General features: G+C 43.1%; 1 protein-coding gene across 4 annotated transcripts in view; it reads left to right on the top strand.

Annotated features, from left to right (window-relative positions):
* CTDSPL (CTD small phosphatase like) overlaps nucleotides 1-24,854 on the top strand; it is a 437,200-nt gene that overhangs the window by 350,402 nt on the left and 61,944 nt on the right. For all 4 annotated transcript variants that reach the window (XM_078665276.1, XM_078665278.1, XM_078665277.1 and 1 more), the window contains one exon: nucleotides 23,375-23,467. In XM_078665276.1, coding sequence (XP_078521402.1) covers nucleotides 23,375-23,467 — 93 coding nt within the window. The remainder of the gene's footprint in view (nucleotides 1-23,374; nucleotides 23,468-24,854) is intronic.

Raw genomic sequence — 24,854 nt, 5'->3', positions numbered from 1 at the left:
TAAATAGCAAAAACTTAGAAAAATGCATTTAAATGCATTTTTCTAAGTTGATTGTTACACACACACATGTCCTTTGGACATGTGTGTGCGCAACACCAATGTAGATTACATTTCAGGGGTGCTACAGGGTGTCCTTTGGACACCCCTGCACCCTTGAAATCGCATCCTTATTTGCGATTAGCTAATTGCTAATTGCAAATAAGGAATAACTCCCCATTCATTCCTATGGGCCTGTAGGCCCATAGGAATGCATGGGGAGTTATTCCTTATTTGCGATTAGCAATTTGCTAATCGCAAATAAGGAACATGTAGGAATCGCAATATTTTTTGCAATTCCTACATGAATCCCGTTTTGCAAGTCCTTAATAGCGATTCCTTATGAATCGCTATTAAAGACTCGCAAAACGGGTCTTTGATGAATCAGGCTGTCAGTTCTGTACTGAAAGGATGCAGGCTTACTCAAACATTGTTTTGTATTTGTTTTTGAGTCCATGCTTCTTTCGTTGGCTGCCATTGCCCTTCCTATTTAGTTCTTGTCTTTCTTTTACTGATAAGAAGAGGCGACTGAGACCAAACTTCTGAAAAGGTGTCCTGCGGAAGATCTTTTCCTTCCCTGTTGAATCCACAAGCTTTTGACTTTTCTGAAAGCATTTACACTTGTGTCAGGTCTTTCTCTTATTGGCCTGACACCAGTTGGGGACAACCATACAAAGCTGTTCAATCAAAGCTGGTCACGGACCTTCGCTGCCCTTGTGGATGTGTAGCTTATGCAGGAAGACAGTCCATCTTGTGCTCCACAAACTCGTGCCAGATGACTGTTTATGCAGATCAATGTAAACTGGAGTACGGATCTCTCATTGGCAGTGATTCCTGTTTCTTCAGCAAAGTTCCTCACTCTGCTGTACCGCCTTGTCAGGGCTGCTTTTTCAGTCTTTCTGGGCTGTCCTTTTTTTTTACTTAGGTGGCCTGCCTTGCTGTAGTTGCCGTAGTTGTGCCACTGACAGTTTGCTGCAGCTGACCTGCGCCAATTGTACAGGTTCTCTTTTGGTCATATTCCTCTACTATATGTCTACCCTATGTGCTTCAAGAGCACTGTGACATCTCTCATTGAGCTAATATACTCTAATACCATAGGAGATGCTACATTTTAGTATGTGACCTTATAAATGATGGGTAAGTTGTATGTCACAGGCATGATACAGAGTTTCTCAGCTCATAGCAGTGCACCAAGTAGAGGTCACCAGCTAATGGACTACACTGGTGAGTAACTTTGATTAAGATGAAGGCATCTCCCTAGAACCTGAATAATTTTTTCAACCATATCCAAGGAAGGGGCAACATCTACCTTGGAGCTGAATTGTTTTCTTATCCTACAACCGAACCTTCCTCTCACCATTAGTTCGAGTCCATCTTCTTGAGTTTCTTCTTTTCTGGATTTTGTGTCTGTTTTGTCATCCTTGGGGACTTGAGACTCAAGTCGTGTTCGCAATCGATTAGTGATTACAAAGCAATTAGTCTTCCCATATTGAAAGGAAATTAGTCACGATTAAGAGCTAAATCCAAAGTTGTAATGCATTTGCAGTTAAACTTTAATGAGGCTTCTAAACCATTCTTACATCATATCTCAGTTGCACCATGGAAGAACCTGTTCAAACGTTGAGGTTCCCTATGCTTGCTGCCTTTTGAAATATCAAAAGCCAAGTAAATAGGAAAAATATTTTCCTTTATTCCTGTGGTAAGTCATCACTAGAATCTCCCCCGTGTTTGCTGTTAATAGGTTACTCATAATATAGGCACCACGAAACACTAATCAGAAATCAAGAAAATGCCAGATTTTCCAAAAAGCAGTACTTGTCGTTTAAAAAATAAGAAATTTCAAAACATGTACAAACATAATAAAATCCCAGAATATTTTATGATTGTCAAGACTTCGTACCATAAATAGTAGCCTCATATATTGTCTTAATTGAAAGCATTGGTTTTCATAGTTCATAATGTTATCATTTATACTTCCCCCATTACAAGAAGGGATTTAATTAGGATTTCTCTGATCTATTTTGGCAAGCATCCATGGCTCTGTGGCAGAAATAGCATTGCCTGTAATCTGATTATTGTTGCTACTTCTAAAAAATGTTACTGACTTTTAATGATTGCAAATTCATGTCTCATTTTAAACACTCAAATGCAGTTTCTCTCTCAGGACTGTAAAACCTGCTACTTCAACAGAGGCATTGTCATTTTCCTCCTCTGATGTACTGAAACAGTGGCTAATAGAAATTATATTTTAGAATGGTTTAATAATATGTCGTCATCACGATGTCATTAACTTCTCTCCTGACCCCCCCTCCTCCCCACCCACCCCGGTATTCTGGTCCGATTTCGACTATGGGGGGCATATTATACATTTGTCTGCTGATGTGAATGGCCATCCTGAGGAATTACGTATGTCAAATTTTAAATGATTAATGTTGTTGCATATTAAGATAATAAGTAATAGAAGGTATATGCGTCCTTGTGAGCCTGTTAAGTAGTCTCTCTGAAAGGACTGCTTACTTCACAGAAAATGGGGAAGTTAATTCGAACAGTATAACCCAAGAAGTTTCCAGTCTGGCATCCAAGACTGTGTTAAATGAGTAAATTAAGATGGGTTTGAGGAAACGAATCTGTACAAACTCACTTCCCTTTTGTACTAAACCTGTATTATGCACTGTTGATTGAATACAGATCTGCAATTAGTCAAATCATCAGTGGGGCAGTACCCAGTCTCCACAGCAGTTCTCAATGGTTCCCCTGTCTCTGATATTAAAAGCAAAGTGTAGGCATATTGACGCTCGTCTGACCTCGACTGAAGTTGCATCCAATATCGCCCAAGGTGCCCCTTCTCCCACTTGAATTACTGCCTCCACAAGGGAGAAGAATCAATTTGCATTCCTTTTTCGGTACAGACTCAGACGATGAATACGACCCAGGTGATGAGTTTGCTCAAACCTATCTGGATGACAATTAGCACAATGATTACAGGAGGCTAGAGATCTCGATACCTCCTCGAAAATGGGCCTGTTCTCGTCCCCTGGACCAGCCATGAAGGAATCCACTTTCTACACCATGATAATGCGTACGGCGTCCGACGTACTTGACCTCCAGCACCCCACCTTGGCGGTTTAGACAAATGTATTGACAGAAGTCCTCCAACCTTGGGCAAAAACCTTCTGGGCTCCTTCTTGCATTTAATGAAGGAGTGGCGGAAACCTTATTGGCAGCTTTGATAATACCTTGTTTTTCCCCCACCCCATTAATTGACAAATTGCCATGTGCCATAGCCCTGGTCTTGACTACCCTGGTTTTCTCTTGCAGCATTCTTCCTCAAATGTCTAGTGGTGCAAGCATCCACAAGCCGGTTCACCTTCAACACCTACCCTACCACTCCCACGACAGGGAGTCGAAGCAGTGAAAAGATTTAGGAAATTAGTGTTTTCCTCTACCAGTATGGCACTGTGATCATTTGATCCCAGCTGCTTGTTGGGAAACTATTCCCAGGTCTTTTGGGCCTCAGGGGCAATAATCCTCTCTGAAGTGCCCGAAGGACTCTGATCTGTTCTTAGTCAGGTGATTCACGACAGTTGTGATGCAGCCGAGTTCACGATTTGCTGTGGCTTGCACACGAGCGATTCCATCGGGCAGGCCTTCGGCAACAGTGTTGCCATTCGCTGCTATGCTCGGCTGCCATTGACTGAGTTCTGAGGTGATGTCCAGCCCTCCCTAATTGACGGGACTCACTTGTTTTGGGTACAATATTGATTCCACTCTGGAACATTTTAAAGAGAGCATGGCTACTGCTCACTCTATGCCTGTCTGTCCCACCTCGCCACCCACCACAGTTCTACCACTCCTTTTGTAGATTTGGTAGCGGTGCTCCATACTTCCAGCTTCAAGAGGGAGCCCACAGTTTCAAGGTCAAGTCCGCAGTACTCACAGCCCCCTCTGCCAAGGTCATTGGACTGCTCAGTCTACACCTATCCCTGCAGCCCTACCTACAACACCTCTTTAGCATGCCCTTACAGAAGAGCCGCCACCCTTGGGAGGCAGGATCCATCGATTCTAACTGGGTTAGGCGGAAGTAACTTCGGATAGGTGAGTTCTACAGGTTGATAGCAGGGGATATGCCTTACCCTTCCTCGCCGCACCTTCCACCATCCCCACCCAATGACTGATGGAGAACCATCTCTCCATTTCGTATCAGAAAGAGCATGCCCAATTTGTCCAAAGGGGATGTCAAGAGGTTGCCAATGCCAGATGTAGGACTCGGTTGTTATTCCAGCCACCTTCTGGTGCCCAAGAAAGATGGAGACCTGCGCCCTCTCAACGCCTTCCTCCAAAGAGGAAATTCAAGAATAATCAATGTAGCCCAGGTCTTATCAGCCCTCGACCCTGGAGACTGGTTGGTTGAGTTAGGCCTGCTGGGCATCTATTTCCATATACCCGTCCTGCTGGCACACCAGCGCAACCTGCAGTATGTGGGACAGACATCTGGGAGAGGTGAAGATTACAGACTTCTGGTCTCCGGCAGAGTCTCAAGCTATTTGAGCTGAGGGCCATTCAGGTGACGCTGAAAGCCTTCTATCCATCCATCCATCAAGGGAAGGCTGGTTCAGTTGCTCATTGGATAACACCACCGCCATGTGGTATTGCAACAAACAGGATGGGGTGCAGTCTCGGACCTTGTGCCACAAGGTGCTGTGCCTATTGAAATGGCTGGACCTCCAGGGAATTTTCCTATTGACGAACCACTAAAAACACAGTTACAAGTTATCTTTTGGCCCTTTTGGCCTTCTTACAATTGCCAAATCAAACCTCCTTGTTTAAGTCGCTGGTTTTGCTGTGATTTTTAAAAGGGCTACAACATATGTTTCCCCCTTCTCCTTTTTTATTTCCCCAATGGGACCCTAATCTGATCCGAATTTGTTTGATATGCACTTGGTTAGAGCTGCCTTTCAGGTGTCCCTTTTAACTCCTTACTATTAATACTGTGTTCCTGTCGCCATCACCTCAGCATGGCATGTGAGTGAGCTTCAGGCTCTTAGTTTCAATCCACCATACACTACCTTGTTTTAAATTGGTTCTGCGAACGTGAGCATTATTTCTACAAAACATTGGGACATTGTTTAACCTCAGTCAAATTGTCCCCCTGCTGGCATTCTGTGCCCCACCTCACCACTCGAGAGAGGAGGAGAGTCTGCATCACTTGGATCCCAAAAGAGTGCTCAGCTTTTACATTGATCGTACCAAGGCACACCAGGTAGACGATCAGATTGTTGTGTGGATCTCTGTAGTGAAAAAAGATAAGGCAGTGCAGAAGAGAACCATTTCCCGCTGGATTGTGCTCTGCATTAAGATCTGCTAAGCATTGGCCAAAAAGTAGTCTCTGGAAGCACTGTGTGCTCATTCTGCTACAGCCAAAGCTGCTACCACTGTATAAGTATACAGAGTCACTATCTTTGACATATGCCAGGCATCTATGTGGGCATCCCGCCGTACATTCACAAAGCACTATTGTCTGGATAGTCCGGTTTGCCAAGACGGGCATTTTGCCCTCTTGGTCTTGCAAGTCTTTCTGTTGTGAGTCCATTCACGGACCTGCCTCCAAATGGATACTGTTTTGATATCTATTTAAAAGCTTAGGAATTTGTGGCTAGAAGTCTCTATCAGGAGAACATGTTGCTTACCTTCGGTAACGTTCTTTTTGGTAGAAACTCTGTCTAGCTGCAGATTCCACACCAACCTGTCCATCCTCCCCATCTGTGACTGGACTGTATCCATTAATAAAACCCCAAGTTTAGGAATCTGCACATTTGTCACAACCAATTTACTCTTGGGTCTCTGCGTATGGGGTCGTGGACAGCCTTGAATTTAACTGCCTATGCAACATGCAGGAGTGGTGCCTATATAGGTTCCCCACATCAAATATGGAGCTGTATACGCCAGTGCGGGGCTGAGCAGCACCACCTGACAGCGCACTGAGGTACCGCTGAAAGGTTCCTGGATCTAGTGTGATGCCTGGGAATATTCGTACGGTGAGGAAACTGCTGCTTGATAGTCTGTTCCAGAAAGAGCGTTAACGAAGATAAGTAACTTGTTCTGCTGCCTCTTCCTAAATGTTAACTTTGGGCTCCATTACAACTCTACAACGTATTTTGTTAGTTTGGGCTGTCTTGACTATATGTAATGCTACATACTCAGAATAAAAATAAATATTTATATATTTCTTTTTTTTTTTTTATTGAATAATCCAAAGGTGAAAGGGATGTTGTAGTTAGGCTGACATTTCACTCCTACAAAACCAGAGAAATTCAGCAGTTCTAGTTACCGGAGCTAACTATAATTCACCGCCCCACCCTGCAATGCACCTCCAATGACCTCACATATTACATCATTTATGGCATGGTCCGTGACATCACTGATGACATCTTAAATGACATCACTGATGACATCATCCAGTGATTTTAAGTGTTGTCCAAAACTTACTCATTTTAAATATAGATAGTAAGTAGCTGAAGGAGTGGTTGTATGGTTGGGTCAGTGGGTGTGTATATGGAGTATAGAAGAGTGAGCGGGTATTTGAGAGACTTTAAACATGAGTGAGTTTGTGTGTGTGAGTATTTGTATGGGTGAGTAACTGGTGTCTCAGTGGATGTATGAATAAGTGAGTTGATGTGTGAGTATTTGTGTGGCTGAGTGAGTGTCTGTAAGTGGCTGCAGTGGTAAATGAGAAGGTGTGATTCTTAGGGTATGTCAGTGGCTGTAAATGTTGTATGAAATGGTGCATGGGTTACTGTATTGGTGAGTGAACACGTATGTAAGTGTCTGTATGGGTAAGTGACAGGGAATATGAGTGGCTGTCTGGGTATGTGAAAGGGTGTGTCAGTGGATATATGGGTGACTGAGTGGCTGTATGAGTGGCTCTATGGTGAGTGAATGGCTATGTGCGTGCCTGTATAGGTGAGTGGATGGTGATTTTATGATATAGTATGTGTCTGTGACTGTACAGGTTAATGAGGACATGTATTAGTATATCTAGGAGTAAGTTAGTTAATGTGTGAATAACTATGGGTGAGAAAGCTGCTGTATGAGTGGCTGTCCATGAGTGAATAGGTGTGTCAGTACACGTATGAGTAAGTAAATCAGTGTGTGAGTGGCTGCATGGGTGTATGAGTGGGTGTGTAAGTGTCTGCATGTGTGCATAACTGAACGTCTGAGTGCCTTTATTGGTCAATGAGTAGGTGCATCAGCGGTTATATATGTGACTTAGTGGTTGTGTTACTGGCTGTAAGGACGAGTTCATGTGTGATTGTGTCAATGATCAGTGAGTAGGTGTGTAAGTGTTTTTATGGATCTGTAAATATGTCTACGAGTAGTTGTGTGGGATTGGATGTTTTGAGATCTTGTATGGGGATGTTAGCGGATGTGTGAGTAGTTCTGTAGATGATCTAATCAGTGATGTCATTTGCAATGTCATCAGTGATGTTATTTGCGATGTCACCAGTGATGTTATTTGAGATGTCATCAGTGATGTCACTGACCATGTCAAGAATGATGCAGGATGTGAGATCATAAGCACTGCACTGCGGGGTGGGGTAAGTTATAAATTAACAAATAGAAGCCTGAGTTGTAGGCGTAAAAGCACATGTAAATTCACAAGTCTCCAATGGATTAGTTGTTTTTCTCATCTTTTATTATGCCATTTTCATAGCATCCTCAGTGATCACAATTCTTGCTGGGTGCTGTTCAAACCACAGGGTAAACACCGAATTGCCAACACGTGTTTGGTCAGGCCAGCCAGCCAAAGACTTCGTCAGGGCAAAAGCAACTAATACAAGAACCCGTATGAAAATCTTCCCGTTGTACACAAATTCAAAGCAAGAATCATTCCTTAAAAACAGCAACGGGAAATAGCGTAGACGCTCAGAGTTCATGTTTTTAGTTATTTCCAAAATGTGCAAAGGACTCCAATAATAACGAATGAGTCTTGCTTTGAATTTGTGCACAACGGGAAGAATTTCATACGGGTTCTTGTAGTAGTTGCTTTTGCCCTGACAAAGTCTTTGGCTGACTGGCCTGATGAAACACGTGTTGGTAATTATGTGTTTACCCTGTGGTTTGAACAGCACCCAGAAAGAATTGTGATCACTGAGGATGCTATGAAAATTGAATAATAAAAGAAGAGAAAAACACCTAATCTCGCTCCCAACATTTTTTCACCACTTTGGGAATAGCTAAACATATGGAACAATTTCACAATGGTGACTGGCAAAAATTGAAATTTTATGGCATTGAGACGATCCCAAAAGGTGATCGCGGAGGAGATCGTGAAAGAAAATTACGGCAAACTGAATCCAAATTCATCCTAAACCTGAGAACACTGCACCCCCATGGGTTGAATCAATCGGAAGAACTTTATGTTCATCTATAAGGTGTCAAAATGTTATGAAATCAATAACAATGAACAGTAATGGATCTAGATCAACCAACAAAAAATCATCATGGCTGCAAAATTGTTAATAGTTTGCCCATTGGAGGGCAGTAAAGACTGTGTCATAGAAAACAATGAAAAAGCCTTTCTGAAAACTGATCTACATGTATAGATCCATTATGCACAATGACACAAAACGATTGGGCCTATTGGAAGGCTGTAAAGACTGTGGAAAATAACCATTAAATTCACCTAAATGAATAACTTGTAGGAATACAACTACAACTACCAGAATGCTTGGCAGGAAATCACGTGACAGGAAATGGTCACTGAGAAATGGACTGAACATTTAAAAATATTGAGGGCGGAATGACCCGTTGATCGTGAACAAGGTGGAGATACACCGAAACGCGTAGATCAATATACGCCCTGTCAGCCCTTTGTATGCCTAAATACAAATAAATATATGATTAAGCACTGCTTTGGGTGTGCGACCCATTTTTTCCTAAACGGAGAAGTTTGCGAATATATATATATATATATATATATATATATATATATATATATATATATATATACCTCACAACGAGATCCCTGGTCAGCCAGTTTAGCGCTCAACAGCGGGTGCTCCGCGTTATGGCCGGATCCTGGCCATCAACAATAATTCTTTCACAAAGGACGCGCCACTCCAGATTAGGTTACTTTTGTTATTATTTATTCATACCACACACCAACTCGACCAACGCGTTTCAGCCTGCCTGGCTTTTTTCACGGTCAGTGAGTCCTTTTTTACTTTCACTATATATACCCATGTTAGCCCCAATGCGGCATTATGAGAGTTGTAGTGAATACAATCAATTTAAAAGCAAAACTTTACGCAATTTATACATTTAGGACATAGTGTGAGTGACTTTCCTTTGGTCATTACATTGAATATTCATGTAATCTTACTCGCATTCAATTAGAGATGCAATGTTCATTATTCATTTCACGCTTCGTGAAATTTGTTTAGTACATATTACTTTACCAATGCGCAAATCTATTTCTAAATATTTCAGTCATTTCAAGTATTGGGTATAGTACCCCATTAGTTCTCTTTTGGTGTTGGGCTAAGTTGAATTCTCTTTCACATGTCTGTTGTTTTTCTGACTATTCCAAGTGGACATGAAGCTCCTCATCAAAATTGATCCCACGGGGGTGTTTCATTCTGAGTCGTATGATTTATTTCGACTCTATTTGGCGTAGTTTTTTTGTTCTGTTTCCCCCTCTTTCTCCTGGTGGGATCATGTGAATTGCATAGTATTGCATTGCTCTCCAATTTCCTTTCTGGCATTGGGCAAGATGTTTTGCTGTGGCATACGCAAAGTTCCCATTCTTGACAGCTCTAATATGTTCAAGTATGCGTTTCTTCACCATGCATGTTGTGCTGCCAATATATCTCATTCCACAGTTACACTCTATTACATACATGACAAACTGTGACGGGCACGTAATTTCTTGTTCAATGTTTATGATGTTGCCATTGGGGTCATGAATGCTTTTAATGTTCTTTCCGATCTTCCACGCTTTGCAAGAGTTACACTTTCTGAAGCCTTTTCGTTGATCCAATAGCCAGTTCGTTGTTTTATTCTCTTGGAAGTGGCTATGTACAAGCACATCTTTAAGCGATCTTGCTTTTCTGTATGTCACATTAGGTTGAGAGCCCAATAATCTTCCAATATCAGGATCCCCCAAGATTAGATGCCAGTACTTTTTGATCTTTTTTGTTATGATCGCACTTTCTTTGCTGTATGTGGTTATAAATCTCGGTGCTTGTTGCTCTTCTTGTTGATTTTCTTTTCTCTTTGATAGCAATGTGTCATCTCTTGTTTTTCTTGATGCTCTTTTTTTACATTTTTCCAGTGTTGATACATGATATCCTCTTGCTTTCAGTCTTTTTGCGGTTTCTTCAATTTTGTCTGTGGCGTCTGTTTGGTTTTGAGCAGTTTCGCTTCATGCGTATGAATTCCCCGTATGCGATACTCTCTAGAAGGGATCTAGGATGGAAACTTGTTCCGTACAGTATGCTATTTGTTGCAGTTTCTTTCCGGAACAAAGTAGAATGAATCTCATTATTGTCTATGTAGATCCTTGTATCCAGAAACTCAATTTCCCTCTTGCTCCTATATATTGAGCTTGTGTTATCCCAAGCCTTCTCCTGCGCTCCTGCCGGACTCGCGGGGAAAAACGGGAAACGGACACCCAGAATAACGTGGTTACAGCAGGTCTTATTTATTAGCCACAGTCAGATGCGTTTCGGATACAAAGTATCCTTGTTCATATATATATATATATATATTCACTGAAAAAACCATAGGTTATAGACCATATATAGTTAGGAATTAGCATTTAAAAAACCTTATTTTACTCACACAAAACCATTGAAATTCCATATATAGTTAGTTGCACTAACTATATATCGCGCACCCGCAATCCACTGCTGATCATGTCACATATTACATCATTCATGACATGGTCAGTGACATCACTGCAAGGTAGACAGCCAATTGGCACCAGTGTGCACTGTAAAGTGCTTTATGTTTTATATCCAGAAGGCATCTGGCCTGGTCCCTTGACTGGAAGGTGAATATTCTGTTCCTCAGTTCATTTGAAAGCAATTGTCCTGCCCATATGGTTTCTGCATCCAAATGCTATTATGAACCTCAATGTACCCTAATCTAGGCCTAGGTAGCTACACAACCTTTTACCTACATTTGTCCTACTTTGCTCTGCATAATGGTTCTAGCACTGACCTTTTACTTTTCAGTTGACTAGACATGGTACAACTTAGAATTCAGGGGTGCTTTATGCTTTTACCTTGATGAAACCAATTGAGCTCAACTTGTCAACCTTTCATGACCTCTACTGGGAGGCAATGATGCACCCCAATCCACTGTTAAGGTCACGATTGCCAGATTTCTTACCTCCTACAACAGCCATTATTAAACTTTTCCTGTGACTATACCTCCATCCAGTGTCCCGAGCATACTGTACTGGAGTTAAGGTGTCTTTAGTGCATTTCAGGCATGTGCTAGTCCGAGATATATATGCTAGAGTGCATTCTGTTAATATCACACTCTTGAGGCTTCCCTCCCGAGTGATGCTAAATTTGGCCAGGTTGTGTTCGGCAAACTCTTTGTTGGTCTAAGCTATCCAACTGCACGTTCTCCTCTGTGTTTCTCAGTTCTAAAGAATCTTCTATTCAATGAGAATGAGGGATAGCCTGAATGCATGAACATGCATAAGCTGCATGTATGGTGCCTCAGCTGCTCCTCTTGCTGAGCTCTTACCATTTATCAACACGCTCCCTGCTCTCTCCTCAACCACCGCCCAAAACCACACATTGGTGACCCCTTCTGAAAGAATGGAACCGGCGAGGGTGAGTACACATGGAAGGCAAGGGGGTACGAGCAGTGCGGATGCACGCCTGCATATTACTACAGTGCATTCCTCGGAATTACAGATTTGAAAGCAGTTTATTGTCCTGCCACTAGGAGGCAGAATACGCTCAGCCTGATGAGTCTGGATCTTTCGACTAGAAGTAAGGAAAGCACTTTAAGAGTAGCTATCTATTTGATCATCACTTTGGAGTAAACACACTAAGGTAAGTACCATTATCCTATTTCCCCAGCATTACCTTCCACCCTTTCCAGTTCTCTCACTAAGGGTTTCTCATTTATTTTTCAGCGTCCTTGCAATGTTTTTATGTGGAGCTTTTGGAACAATGTCTGATGTTTTTGTCATCCTCAGATTACCAACATTTTTTATTAATACCCTTTTGCATTAGATTTTCAGTCTCTGCAGGTAATGGCTTGAGATACATTGGTAGGTCTCTTGTTTTTGCTGACAGTACAAGCATAAAACAACCTATGTGCTCTATAGAATGTGTGTCTAGTGGTTCTGTTTTTTAATTGCACCCTTAACTTACGGTCCCTATTTATTTTCTTGTTTTTGTAAATTCATAATATTTCATAATTTGGTTTTATATTTCTTCAATTGGATACCAGACGTCTTACTTCACTTATCAATCACCCGCGAGTCATAGCAAGCTTCCAATTGGAGAGTTCTAGGAATTGTGCCAAAGCCGCGGAGCAATGAAGCCAAGCTGGACAGCCTGGTCTGGTCCCTCTGTGCATCTCCATGTACCTCACTCCTTAGCTATATGTCTGTTCCTCGATCATTAAGGACGCCTCTCTACCTGTGCGCCTATCCTTATTAAGCAATCATCCACCTTTTTGTTGAGTGCCCTTGCAAAGTTTTTTGGAATGCTAGGAGTTATGTCGCTCTGTTTTTAGTCTGGCTGAGACACCGTTCTATACATGTTTGCACCCTCATGTAGTAAAAATAAAACAAGCATTTGCAATTCAGTAGGTCTTGCATTTATGAGAGTTTGAGCTATTGGCATTTTAAATGACAATGCCTTTTATTTATGTGTTGTTTTTAAAACAGATAAATAAAAGGCACTGCCATTTACAATGCCAATAGCAAATGTGAGACATATTGCATTGCAAATGCGTTTGTGCTATAACATTTTTTATAAAGCGTTAGGAGAGAGTGTCTCCTGCTTGCAACAGCAGGCAAAAGAAAGCCATTTGAGAAAATAGTGCTAGGAGGCTGTAATTAAAGCCTACTGAGTAACAACATACGTAATGCCACATGTCGCCATGGAAGGTTACAAAATGAGACAAGGCGGTACTAAGGAGAGACTACTAAGCCTTTTGACTAATGAACAGCCACAGTTTACAGTGGACAATGACACAAGCCAATGAAAGCGGGAGTGGGCGGAGCTTCAAGTCCCTACCTCAATACAGCATGCGTGACAGAGCAGCCCATGTGCTGCCCGGGTTAGACCTAAAAAGGATCATATTTTCCACTGATGTGCATTCAATACTGTTTCTGTACTTATTCAAAGTGTGCCCTTCAACTCAGAAGCACTAATACGGTCGTATTAAAATTATATGCTCTTTCTTTTTTTTAATTAACTGCTTGAACTCAAGCATACGGCTGCTACCTTTGAGGTGGTTGCATATTTTCTTTTTTTTGCGGCCAATGCTTGCAATAAAATACATTAAATATAGCCATGAAACCAGCTGGTCAGCCAGCCAAGATGGCTTTCCCAGTGCTTGTTTATTGCTGCTCGTGCATGGCTCTGACTACAGCTGGTTCAGTTATTACAGTTCCTTTAAAGTGTCAGCTCTTTACCCTACCCAGTTATTTACTCGTTTCTGGCCATTATTATGTAGCTAGTGATTACAGTATGAAAACTACTAAGCCAGTTTTGTCAGAGAAATATTACGCAACTTCATCTGTTTAATTATCCCAGCGGTCCTCCTCTCAGACTGTACTTCTGTTGTAGTGCATAATGAAGAGGTTGGCAATTCGGGGTTTTGTATGACGGTTATTCCATGATGCACCCCGCACAAAAAGCTGCAGCTGTTCTGCCAAAGATCACCTCTCCAACGCCCACCTTCTGCCACACCTTCCTCCAAGTCCACTGTGTCATACTTTCCAATACTCCAACATTTCATGCAAATTGCTACTACAAAACATCTGACTTCTTTGCAGGTAATGTTGTCCAAAAACAAAATAAAGAATGATGGATGAATCGCATGTTGCAGCAAAATGCACAAAGCAAATGCCTGTACAATTCGCAATATTACAAATGTTTGTTCATCGTCTTCCAGTAGCGCTGTATGCCCTCTTCTGTTGCCATCTCCTGCCTGAAGTAAAAAAATGAGTGGCTGGATTTTATTATCAAGCAAGGCACGAGTTTGCCTTCATTGCCCTCTCCTTGCCAATTATTACCCAACACTTGTTGCGTTTGTGAGTGGCACTGTCTCCACATGTGGCCAACGAATACTTTTTCCACAGAGTACCATTCCTCAACTTCTTTACCCCCTTTAATCACTTTCTCAGGATTACATTTGATACCCTCTCACCTGCCTGTACTTAAACCATATAGCAACCATCTTGTAATAGTGCACATATAGTCCCACTGTTTATTTACCTAGTGCAAACTCCTTTTGCCCAAAGTTTGTAAAAGTCCCATACTGTCAAGCTTTGGCTTTCCCAAAGTTTACCTAGAGCCTCAACAGGTTAAATTGGTGAGGCAGTTGTCCTTTAAGTCTTTCCCTGGTTGCATAAACCAAGCATTGCTTAACTGCCATCGCAGCATTCTCTGTAGCCCACCAAAGTAACAATAAATTACTTACAGTAGTGAATTTTAATTATTTTCCCCTCAGGCAAATATTTATTGTACTGTTCTCTTACCTATGCAGCCAGTCAGCCACCTCTTGAATTAAGTGTGAGTTGGAGCCTGAGGCCAGAGGACACACATTAAACTTTAGGGGGTGCCCGTGTGTGTTGGGGGGGGTAATTTTTTAGTCCTCGCCTGCCCTAGTGAGAGATTTTGTATACAATAAGGGGCTTGCAGCCCACCCATTCCTTAATATTTGTTGACTTCTTGTCACTCTTATTTACTGCCTTGTAATTGGCCAGCGTGTGGTGGCTTTACTTCTTCTTCTTTCGGCTAGGGCATGGACCAAGTACTGATTGCTTCAGCCTAATTTCTTTCCTTCCGCTGATTGTGCTGTTATTGCGGTAGTACTTTTATTTTTTATATTTCCCTGTGGTTTCTATGAAACCTGTTTCCATTAGTAAGTTTTATGTTGCCACACACATTTCAAAGAAGCCCTTTTCTACTTTGAAATAGATGTTTATTATGACAACAGATGTTATCTGCTTTTATTGCTTCCACATACATTTTTACTAGGACATGGATGTAGTTGCTTTCTTTGCGTGATAGGATTTTTTTTACAAATGTCATATTTTTTTCTTTTTCATGCATAGCAAGATTAACTGATTTGCTCAGAAACAAAAGCGTAGTGTACCGAGACTGAACAAGCATTTGCACAGCCAGTAGTTCTCTCCTTTGAGACTATTGGCTCTGCCATTGCCTTTAGTTCATGGTGTACAGCATGGGCATTGCCTACTTTACCCATTAAAGAAGGTAGAAATAACCACAAATACCTATTGCAAAGAGAAATCTATTGGAAGAAAAGACTTGACTCAGTCACTCTGAAGGGACTTAAAGAACACATTGATTTTAGTTGTTATTTATAATTTGGAAATGAGTCTGCCTGCATCCCGCTGGAAACCCTTAAGAGAACTTCCTTGTTACGATACACAGAATTTCAAATTGTTTCTCTATTCATAACCCATTGAGTTTTCACTTTGGTGCTATGTTATTGTTACGAGTTTATTTCAGTTGTGATTGTATTTTGATATGTTATTTTAAATTTTATTTTTCATGCTTTGCGCTTCAAGATCACATCCTGCATCTAAATGGATCGCCCATTGAGCAGTTTTGCATAATAGTTCAATTTTACACTGGTTCAATATGGCGCTTCTATACCCTTTGTTGTCAGGGCTTTTTGTTTTAGCCTTTCTTGTTAAGCCTCTTTCTATTTCTTTTGCTCCGCACGCCTCTGGTACTTCACATACAGCTGTGTTGAACTGACCGTTTCACACGGCGTTTACCTTCCCGATGAGAATACGTTTACTAACTTTCTGGTAAGGAAACACGCGATTATAGGCTCTTTTTTAGTTTTTATCTTATTGCATGGCTCTGTCAACACACACGGTAATTATAGCATTGACATGGAGGTACGTAATTACGGGCTCTTTGACAGTTTTTACCACCTTTTATAACGTGTATTCTCGAATTCAAGGGCACAACTCTGTTAACATACACGTGACGGTCGCGCTAATATTTGAGGTTGCATTGGAATTGTTATTACACTTTCCAGCTTGTTGAACTCAGGAGTCTTCACTTGTTCACTTCACTTTGGTAGATTTTACGACCAACGGTCACGCCACTTGTTTGAGAGAAAGACGTATTTACATTAGTAATATTTGTACATCTAATCATCACTATTTGTACCACATATTTTTTTATACATTATGTGGTCGGTTTTTGCATGGGGTCACTTTTATACACCCTATTAGATTTCCTTAGCCAATATAGGATTGTTGGCACTACTTAAATACACCAAGTATAAGTTGGGATCACTTCCTTCTTCACTTCCTTATGCACACTTTTTTGATTGCTTGATTGGTAGTATTCAGATTGGTATACAACCTTTACAACAAAACTTTTACAACGACCTACCATTACAACGCAACTTTTACAACGCAAACTATTACAACGCATTGCTCTGGGGGGCGCTCTAGGATAGGGAATAGGTTAATTTACTATCCAATAACCTTCCCTACTATCCACGGGGACTGAAGTTGGAATAGTAAATTAAACTATTCACTATCCAGCACCCCAAAGCGCTATGCGTTGTAATGGTATGCGTGGTAAAAAACGCGTTGTAAAAGTATGCGTTGTAACCTCATACATCCATTCAGATTACCTGATTAATTGCAGGTTTATTGTATTCTAGGAATTTTACCCTGATGAAGGGCAGGTCCTGAAATGCTTTGGGTTGTATGAATATTGAGAATCATTGAACATGTGTTCAGATAGTGTGAATGTGTAACACTATATCATTGATGAATTCAACTTTAATAAACTGAAGATCAGTTCAACTATTTATTAAACATTTATTGCATTTTACAAATAGACTCACATATAAGAAATGTCTCTTCTCTTCTGTTCAATTGCCTACTTTGGCAATGATTTGTAGTCATGCTGTATAGCAGCATGACTCCTGTGCAGTATGACTTAAAATAATAGAATACTATGACGCATTCAGTGTTAATGCACTTAACAAAAAGTGCCATAACCAATGCTGCATCATAGTGTTTTCTTAAATTAGTTTAGGCACATTGCAAGGCATCTGCACTACTATACAGCATGGGTACAAAACATTGACAAAGCCAATAGCTCTTGTAGGCGAGACCTATTGAATTTACCAGTGCTGCTTGTTTTGGGTAACAATATCTTGGGTCAGATCCTGCTGGCATGGAATTCTTACTGGACGAAAGAAGGAACCTAGGACTACCATTACAAGTGGCAGTTGTTGAGGAATCTAATTTTTTCTCTGAAAGACATTCATTTAAATTAATTAAATAATCCAGATTCGAGTGCAATCTTCAGACTTCTTTGGCGTGTCCAGTATAAGTTGACAGTTGGCTTGCCAACTATCACTCGTCTTCAAAGCGCCCAGTTGTACCTCCATCCCATGCCTCCGTTCTCCTGTCTGTGCTAAGCCTTACATATAAAATCATAAAAGCACACGTATTAGAACTGCAGAAGGCAAGCATGGAAACAAATGGTTAGCACACATAGGAACATTCAGGTGACGTACAAGTACTTGAGCGGACAATGAGCACATTCCAAATATTACAAATCATACTGAAAAGATTCTTATGTACCTGTTGCTTTAACACACAACTCACTAGAGCTACTGGGCACTCTCAGGCCGACTGCCTTTTGTCTTCAGCAGTGCCTACAAAAACTCCTACTGTACCTTGTTGTCCAATTTGATAAAAGCCTCTGAGCCTTTTGAATCCAGCAACAGGGCTAATACACTAGAAAGTATGTGGCATCATGATCTGGGGCGTGGTACACCTCATCCAGCAGGTGTGCTGTCTAAATTTTTTCACTCCACCCACCAAACCTTATCATCCATGTTTTTATCCATAGAAAATAACCCTCTTAGGATTGCCTTCCAGGTTCCTCGTTAATGTTGCGGTCAAGGGAGACAGGAATTCCTGACCAATCAGAATTACCAATTGTGCAGGAGAACCATGCTGCAGATGCTTGTTATCTGTTGTATTGAAGTATCTTCTACTTTCAGTGGTCAGAATATTTTAATAAAATTATAGCCATTCTCCCTAGAGCTGTACTGGTGCTTACAGTTTCTGTCCCTCTGTGAAGGTACTGGTCTGTGGTTTGTGCCCGTGACTCTGATTCAGGCCCTTTAGCAACAGGTGAATCCCTCCGCATCAGTCTGTAATGCCCTATTTGCAAAGTATTAAATGAGCAAGCGTGAGCTGGAGAATTGATAGCAGTATGACAAGGTGATCGTATTTTGTTGTGTGTTATTTCACATGTTTGAAAAGCAAGTCCGGTGCTACTTTTTTACCACCTTGCTTATCTCGTAGGACACAAATGCTCATTTTCTTGTTGCAATGCACCGCACCACATTGTTCCACTGTGCGCTTCTGATATACTCTTGAAACTGCATGGTTGATCACATTGTTCATCAGTGCCCTACTAGTGGACAATCTCCCTTTTGAACTGATGTGATAGTCAACAGTTGGAGAACTAACTTCAGCCATCTCTACTTCTTCTGGCGCAACAGACCAAAAGAAACAATTGTTATTATTGTTTTTTGTTATACAGCAGACCATGTAAGGACTTTTAACTTGCCTTCACCTCAAGTAATGGATTCATAGTTACACGTAAGTAAGTTTCATCCCTGTGAGAGCCGATTTTCTTTTTTATCTTTGTAACTTTTCAGCTTTAGTTTCTGGCTGCTCCTTTGGTGACCATCAGGTTTTAAAATTAGCTAGCTTTACAACATATACTTCCGCAGTGGAGGTAGTGATGTCTTTTAACAGACATTGGCCACATCATAAAACCTGTTTGATATTATGTTCCTCCTTCCCATCCCTGCATTCCCAACAATTCCATGCATCTCCCTACTACACCCTTGCCTGCTTCAAGTCAAGTCAAGTCATATAATTTATATAGCGCACTACATACCCAGAGGGTCTCAAGGCGCTTAGGGAGGAGAGGAGGATTACTTGTCAAATATCCACGTTTTAAGTTGCTTTCTAAATGCTAGGTGGTTCTGGGTAAGGCGAAGGTAGGTAGGGAGTGAGTTCCATGTTTTAGCTGCCAGGTATGAGAAGGATCTGCCTCCCATGGTGGTCTTGTTGATGCGGGGTACAGTGGCGAGGGCTAGGCTGGAAGAGCGTAATTGGCGGGAGGGGGTGTAGAAGGACAGTCGTGAGTTGAGGCATTCTGGTCCGATGTTGTAGAGTGATTTGTGTGCGTGGGTTAGCAGTCGGAAAGTGATCCTCTTATTGACGGGTAGCCAGTGGAGGTCTTTCAGGTGGCCAGAGATGTGTTCGTTACGCGGGATGTCTAATATGATCCTGGCTGAGGCGTTTTGGATTCGTTGGAGTTTCTTCTGGAGTTTAGCGGTAGTACCTGCGTAGAGGGTGTTTCCGTAGTCCAGTCGGCTCGTGACCAGAGCATGGGTGACTGTTTTTCTGGTTTCGGTGGGGATCCAGCGAAATGTTTTTTTGAGCATGCGGAGAATGTTGAAGCAGGATGAGGATACGGCGTTGACTTGTCTGTTCATTGAGAGTGAAGAATCCAGGATAACGCCTAGGTTCCGTGCGTGGTCTGTCGGGATGGGTGCTTTTCCAAGGGCTTCCGGCCACCAAGAATCGTCCCATGCAGAGGGGGATGTACCTAAGATGAGGACTTCTGTTTTATCTGAGTTCAGTTTCAGACGGCTTTGTTTCATCCATTCGGCAACTTCTTTCATTCCTTCGTGTAGGTTGGTTTTGGCGGTGCTGGGGTCATTGGTGAGAGAAAGGATCAGTTGAGTGTCATCCGCGTAGGAGATGATGTTGAGGTTGTGTTGGCGAGCGATGGCCGCAAGGGGGCTCATGTATACGTTGAAGAGGGTGGGACTGAGTGAGGATCCTTGTGGTACGCCACAGATGACTTCAGTGGCCTCGGACTTGAATGGTGGAAGGCGGACTCTCTGGGTTCTTCCGGTGAGGAACGAGGTGATCCATTCAAGTGCTTTTCCTTGTATTCCGATGTTTCTGAGGCGTTGTAAAAGGGTGCTGTGGCAGACTGTGTCGAAGGCTGCAGAGAGGTCGAGGAGGATGAGGGCGACTGTGTCTCCATTGTCCAGTAGAGTTCGAATGTCGTCTGTTGCTGCGATGAGGGCGGTCTCAGTGCTGTGTTTTGTTCGAAAGCCAGATTGTGAGGAGTCGAGGGAATTGTTGGCTTCTAGGAAAGCGGCGAGCTGGTTGTTGACAGCTTTCTCGATGACTTTGGCTGGGAAAGGAAGGAGCGATATGGGGCGATAATTTTTGAGTTCGGTGGGATCCGCTGTGGGTTTTTTCAGAAGGGCGGTGAGTTCAGCGTGTTTCCAGCTTTCCGGGAAGGTAGCGGAATTGAAGGAGCAGTTGATGACGTCTCGGAGGTGCGGTGCTATGACGGAGTCTGCTTTGTTGAAGATGTGGTGAGGACATGGGTCTGTGGGGGATCCTGAGTGGATAGAGTTCATCAGGCGGATGGTGTCCTCAGTGGAGATTGGGTTCCAGTCGTCAAGAGTGTTCAAGGGGGGAGGATGTTCATCATACGGTTGGGTGGGTTGGTCTCCGAGTTGGTTGTTGAAGCTGTTGTGGATGTCTGCAATTTTGTTGTGGAAGAATAAAGCCAGGGAGTCGCAGAGGGCTTGAGAAGGGGTGATGTCGTTGGAGTTGGCCGAGGGGTTGGTAAATTCCTTGACGATGTTGAAGAGTTCCTTGCTGTTGTGGGCGTTGTCTAGTCGATCCTTGAATGCTGTTTTCTTGGCCTTTCGGATTAGTTGGTGGTGTGTGCGGGTGGCGTTTTTGAAGGCGTCCTTGGTGCTAGTGGTTGGGTCTTTTTTCCAGGCCTTTTCAAGGGAGCGGCAGAGTTTCTTGGACTTCTTAAGATCATCGTTGAACCATGAGGCCTTCTTGCTGCCAGGTTTGCTTTGACGTTTTTTCAGTGGTGCTAGGATGTCGGCGGTGTTGGATAGCCATAGGGTGAAGTTGGCGGCGGCTTGGTCTGGTTTGGAAGAGTGGGCTGGGGTGTTTAGAAGGAGCGATGAGGAGATCTGGTCGATGGTGATTTTGTTCCAGTTTCTTAGCAGAGTTGGTTGGAGGTGGTTGGTTGGTTTCGGCTTGTTGTAGGTGAAGTGAACGCAGCTGTGGTCAGTCCAGAGGAGATCCGTAGTGTGGCTGAAAGAGACATGATTGCTGGAGGTGAAGATGGGGTCGAGTGTGTGACCTGCGGTGTGGGTGGGGGAAGTGACCAGTTGTTTAAGTCCGAGGTTGGCGAGGTTGTCCAAGAGGGTGGTGGTGTTGCGGTCGTTGTTCTTTTCAAGGTGAAAGTTGAGGTCTCCCAGAAGGATGTAATCTTTGGAGGGGAGCGCGTGTGGAGTGATGAAGTCCGTGATGTCTTCGCTGAATTTTGAGCGGGGTCCTGGTGGTCTGTAAAGGAGGGTGCCTCTGAGTGTGGTCTTGGGGTCGATGTGGATCTGGAAGTGAAGGTGTTCAGAGTTGGCGAGGTTGGCGTCAGAGCTGGTTGAGATGTGGATTGATTTTTTATGGACGATAGCGATTCCTCCTCCTGTGTGGCCGGTACGGTCCTTGCGTGTGATCTTATAGTCTTCAGGGATGGCAATGGTGATGTCTGGGGCGGAGGAAGCGTTCATCCATGTTTCTGTAAGGAAGGCGACGTCCGGAGAGATGGTGTCTAGTAGATTCCAGAGGTCAATGGCGTGTCTGTGGACCGATCGGGTGTTGAGCAAGATGCATTGTAGGTGGTTGGCGTCTGGAATCTGAGGAGTGGTTGTAGCGGAGATGTTGTCGGTGCCGATGAATTTGCAGGAGTAGCAAGAGAAAGGTCCATGGGTGTGTCCAGGAGCAGCTTGGACGCAGTTGGGGGCGCGACCGGGGTTAAGGGCTAGGAGGGTGGCGGCATCGTAGGTGATGCGGGAGGGCTGGGCAGCGCGAGGGGCAGGGGGACTGGCGCTGGGCGCGGTCCAGGCGCGGACGGGCGTAGACGGGCTTACCTTTGGCGCACCTTCGGCGCGGATTGGGCGCGGCCGCTGCGCGCGGGAACTACTGTCATATATGGAGAGAGGAGGGGGAGGGGCGAGGGCGGTTCAGCTGGGAGGCGGGGCGGGCTTGAGCGAGCACAAACAACAACACCCAAAATGGCAGCGGAGGGGAGGGTGGAGAACAGCGCTGGGGGCAGTCGCGCCAAATGTGGAAGGCTCTGCGCAGGTAGAGCGGATCAGGGGAACACAGGTTCAAGAGATATTGGCCAATCGCAAATAAAGTAAAAGCGGAGCAGCGAGCAGGGCAGCACTATGCAAGTAAACAAATAGAACAATCAATTAAGTGCGGAACAGCGAGCAGGGCAGCACTATGCTAGAAATCAGAAATGCAATCTATTAAATGCGGAACAGCGAGCAGGGCAGCACTATGCTAGAAATCAGAAATGCAATTAATGAAATGCGGAGCAGCGAGCAAGGCAGCACAGGCTTAAGGCTGTGGTATTCAGTACAACGATACCGGGTCTCGCCAGGGAGACTAGGGAGCGACCACTCAGCACGGCGGTGGAGAGGGGATCACCTTCTGCTTCTGCTCTCACAGTCCATTCTACAGTCACCGCTGCTCTGTGTCTCCATTTCCTGCTGTCCCCAAGGTTGCTGTACTCTAAAAGGCAGATCAAAATCTCTACACAAAGCATTGTGAATGACCGGCAAAGTACAAGTATACATTTATGATAGTTGGAAGCGTAAGAAATGTGGTCAGCTTGCTCCGGCACATCAGAAATCTATGGGTGTAAAATATGAAAAAGAGGTTATTTGTTATGGATATGAAGTTAATACATATTGGGGCACATTCAAAATATTTCTGATATTGTCAATCTCTGTGTCCCTATTCACTCAGTTATTGATACATGCAATGTGAGTAAAATAATGCACATAACATGTAAAGCACTCTGATATCTTCGGGTCTAGCTAGCGCATTATATAACATAAAATAAATCAATAATCTTCTCTTCTTGGGATCCATCCGGTTCTGTTTGAGTGACATTTTTAAAGGATTAACCCATGCACTTTGTTGCAGGTCTATGTTCTGAAGCGGCCGCACGTGGACGAGTTTCTCCAGAAGATGGGGGACCTCTTTGAATGCGTGCTCTTCACCGCCAGCCTCGCGAAGGTTAGTTACGCATTGTGTCTCATTTGTTGGTTACTGAACTGTTGTTTGGGTTGTACTTTGTTTAAGCATTTTCTTCAGTCGTTTACATTTTTGTTCCTTTTTCTCTTGCCTCTTTGTCTGCCAGTGTCTTACTTTGTCTGCTAGTGTGAGGGTAAGTGTTTCCATGGTAACAGCATCACATATGGGCCCTGCTCCGAATGTATCCTCCTTGCCTTTTTTTTCCGTTCGCTCTATATGAAAGGCTTTCACGTTACCATGGTTATGGTGAGACGTGAAAGCGAGCACAATATAGCACCTTTCCCCAAGCAAGGGCATAAAATAAATATGAGCTTTTTAATAGCAATAGTTCAGTTTAACTGCGTGAACCGAACTATTAGCAGTTTTGCGCATTCACTTGTAATTGGTGGTAAGTGCTAATGCAAGGGCTCTCTTACATGACCCAGTTCTGTACAAATATTTTGGGAGTTAAAACTTTAGTGATACAACATTTGCATTTGCGGCTATAACTGCTGAGCCCCTGCGCTCCCTGTTAACGATCCCAAAATGATGTGCAGAAGTTGGCGCAGACGGAGCAGCCCTAGTTGGCTTGCGCGCTTTACAGTCGTATTTATTTTCTGCCCTGTTTTGCTGTGGTAGTAACAGTGTCGTGAAGATAGCTGCTTCATTTCAGCTCAGTGTTAGATGTAGTATTCTTCAGAGAGATCCCTGTCCGACTGATAGAAAGTCTTTGCCTGTGATAAAACCCGCTTGCTTATTGTGGTAGCATTTGCCCTTATATAACCTGAGAACGTGGTGAGATGAGGAAAAGCTCTTTACCTCTCTTTCATCGTCATCACAGTCCTCTGAAGCTAGGCTCTGGGCAAATGAACTCCAACTGAACGATTTTTTTTTTTTATTTCCCAGCGTTTATCCAGTCTCCGGAAATCAGTGGCTGTTTGTTGTTTCATCAAACAACCACTTTCAGCTGATTTTGCAAACTTCTTATCTGAGAGTGTCCGTTCTTCTGTGGAAGATGCGTGGTCGAATGTAACCTAAAGTTTGCTTCACACTCATGTGATAGGCGTGCATGTTGTTTTTCACAGTATAATGCTGTCAAGTGGCACAGCATTGGCATGCCATATGACTGCGGTGCTAGAGAAATGGTTGAATTCTAGAGAAGTGCCAGAGTCCATTAGTCACTACTTATAAATGAATGATTAATTTTGTATAGCGCACAGCTTCTCAATGAGAGTCAGGGCGCTACAGACGGAGAGCAAGACTGATCAAGGCCGGCGCTAGGCATGGGCAGTGTGGGCTGCTGCAACAACATGATGTGGGGCGTTTTTTCGCCCCCCATACTTCAGTCGCACAGCTTAGTTGCTCCAATGTAGCGCTCTGCTTACGTATT

Source organism: Lissotriton helveticus, chromosome 10, assembly GCF_964261635.1.
Source record: "Lissotriton helveticus chromosome 10, aLisHel1.1, whole genome shotgun sequence".
In the NCBI taxonomy this organism is placed as follows: domain Eukaryota; kingdom Metazoa; phylum Chordata; class Amphibia; order Caudata; family Salamandridae; genus Lissotriton; species Lissotriton helveticus.
This window is presented reverse-complemented; position numbering and strand designations above follow the sequence as displayed.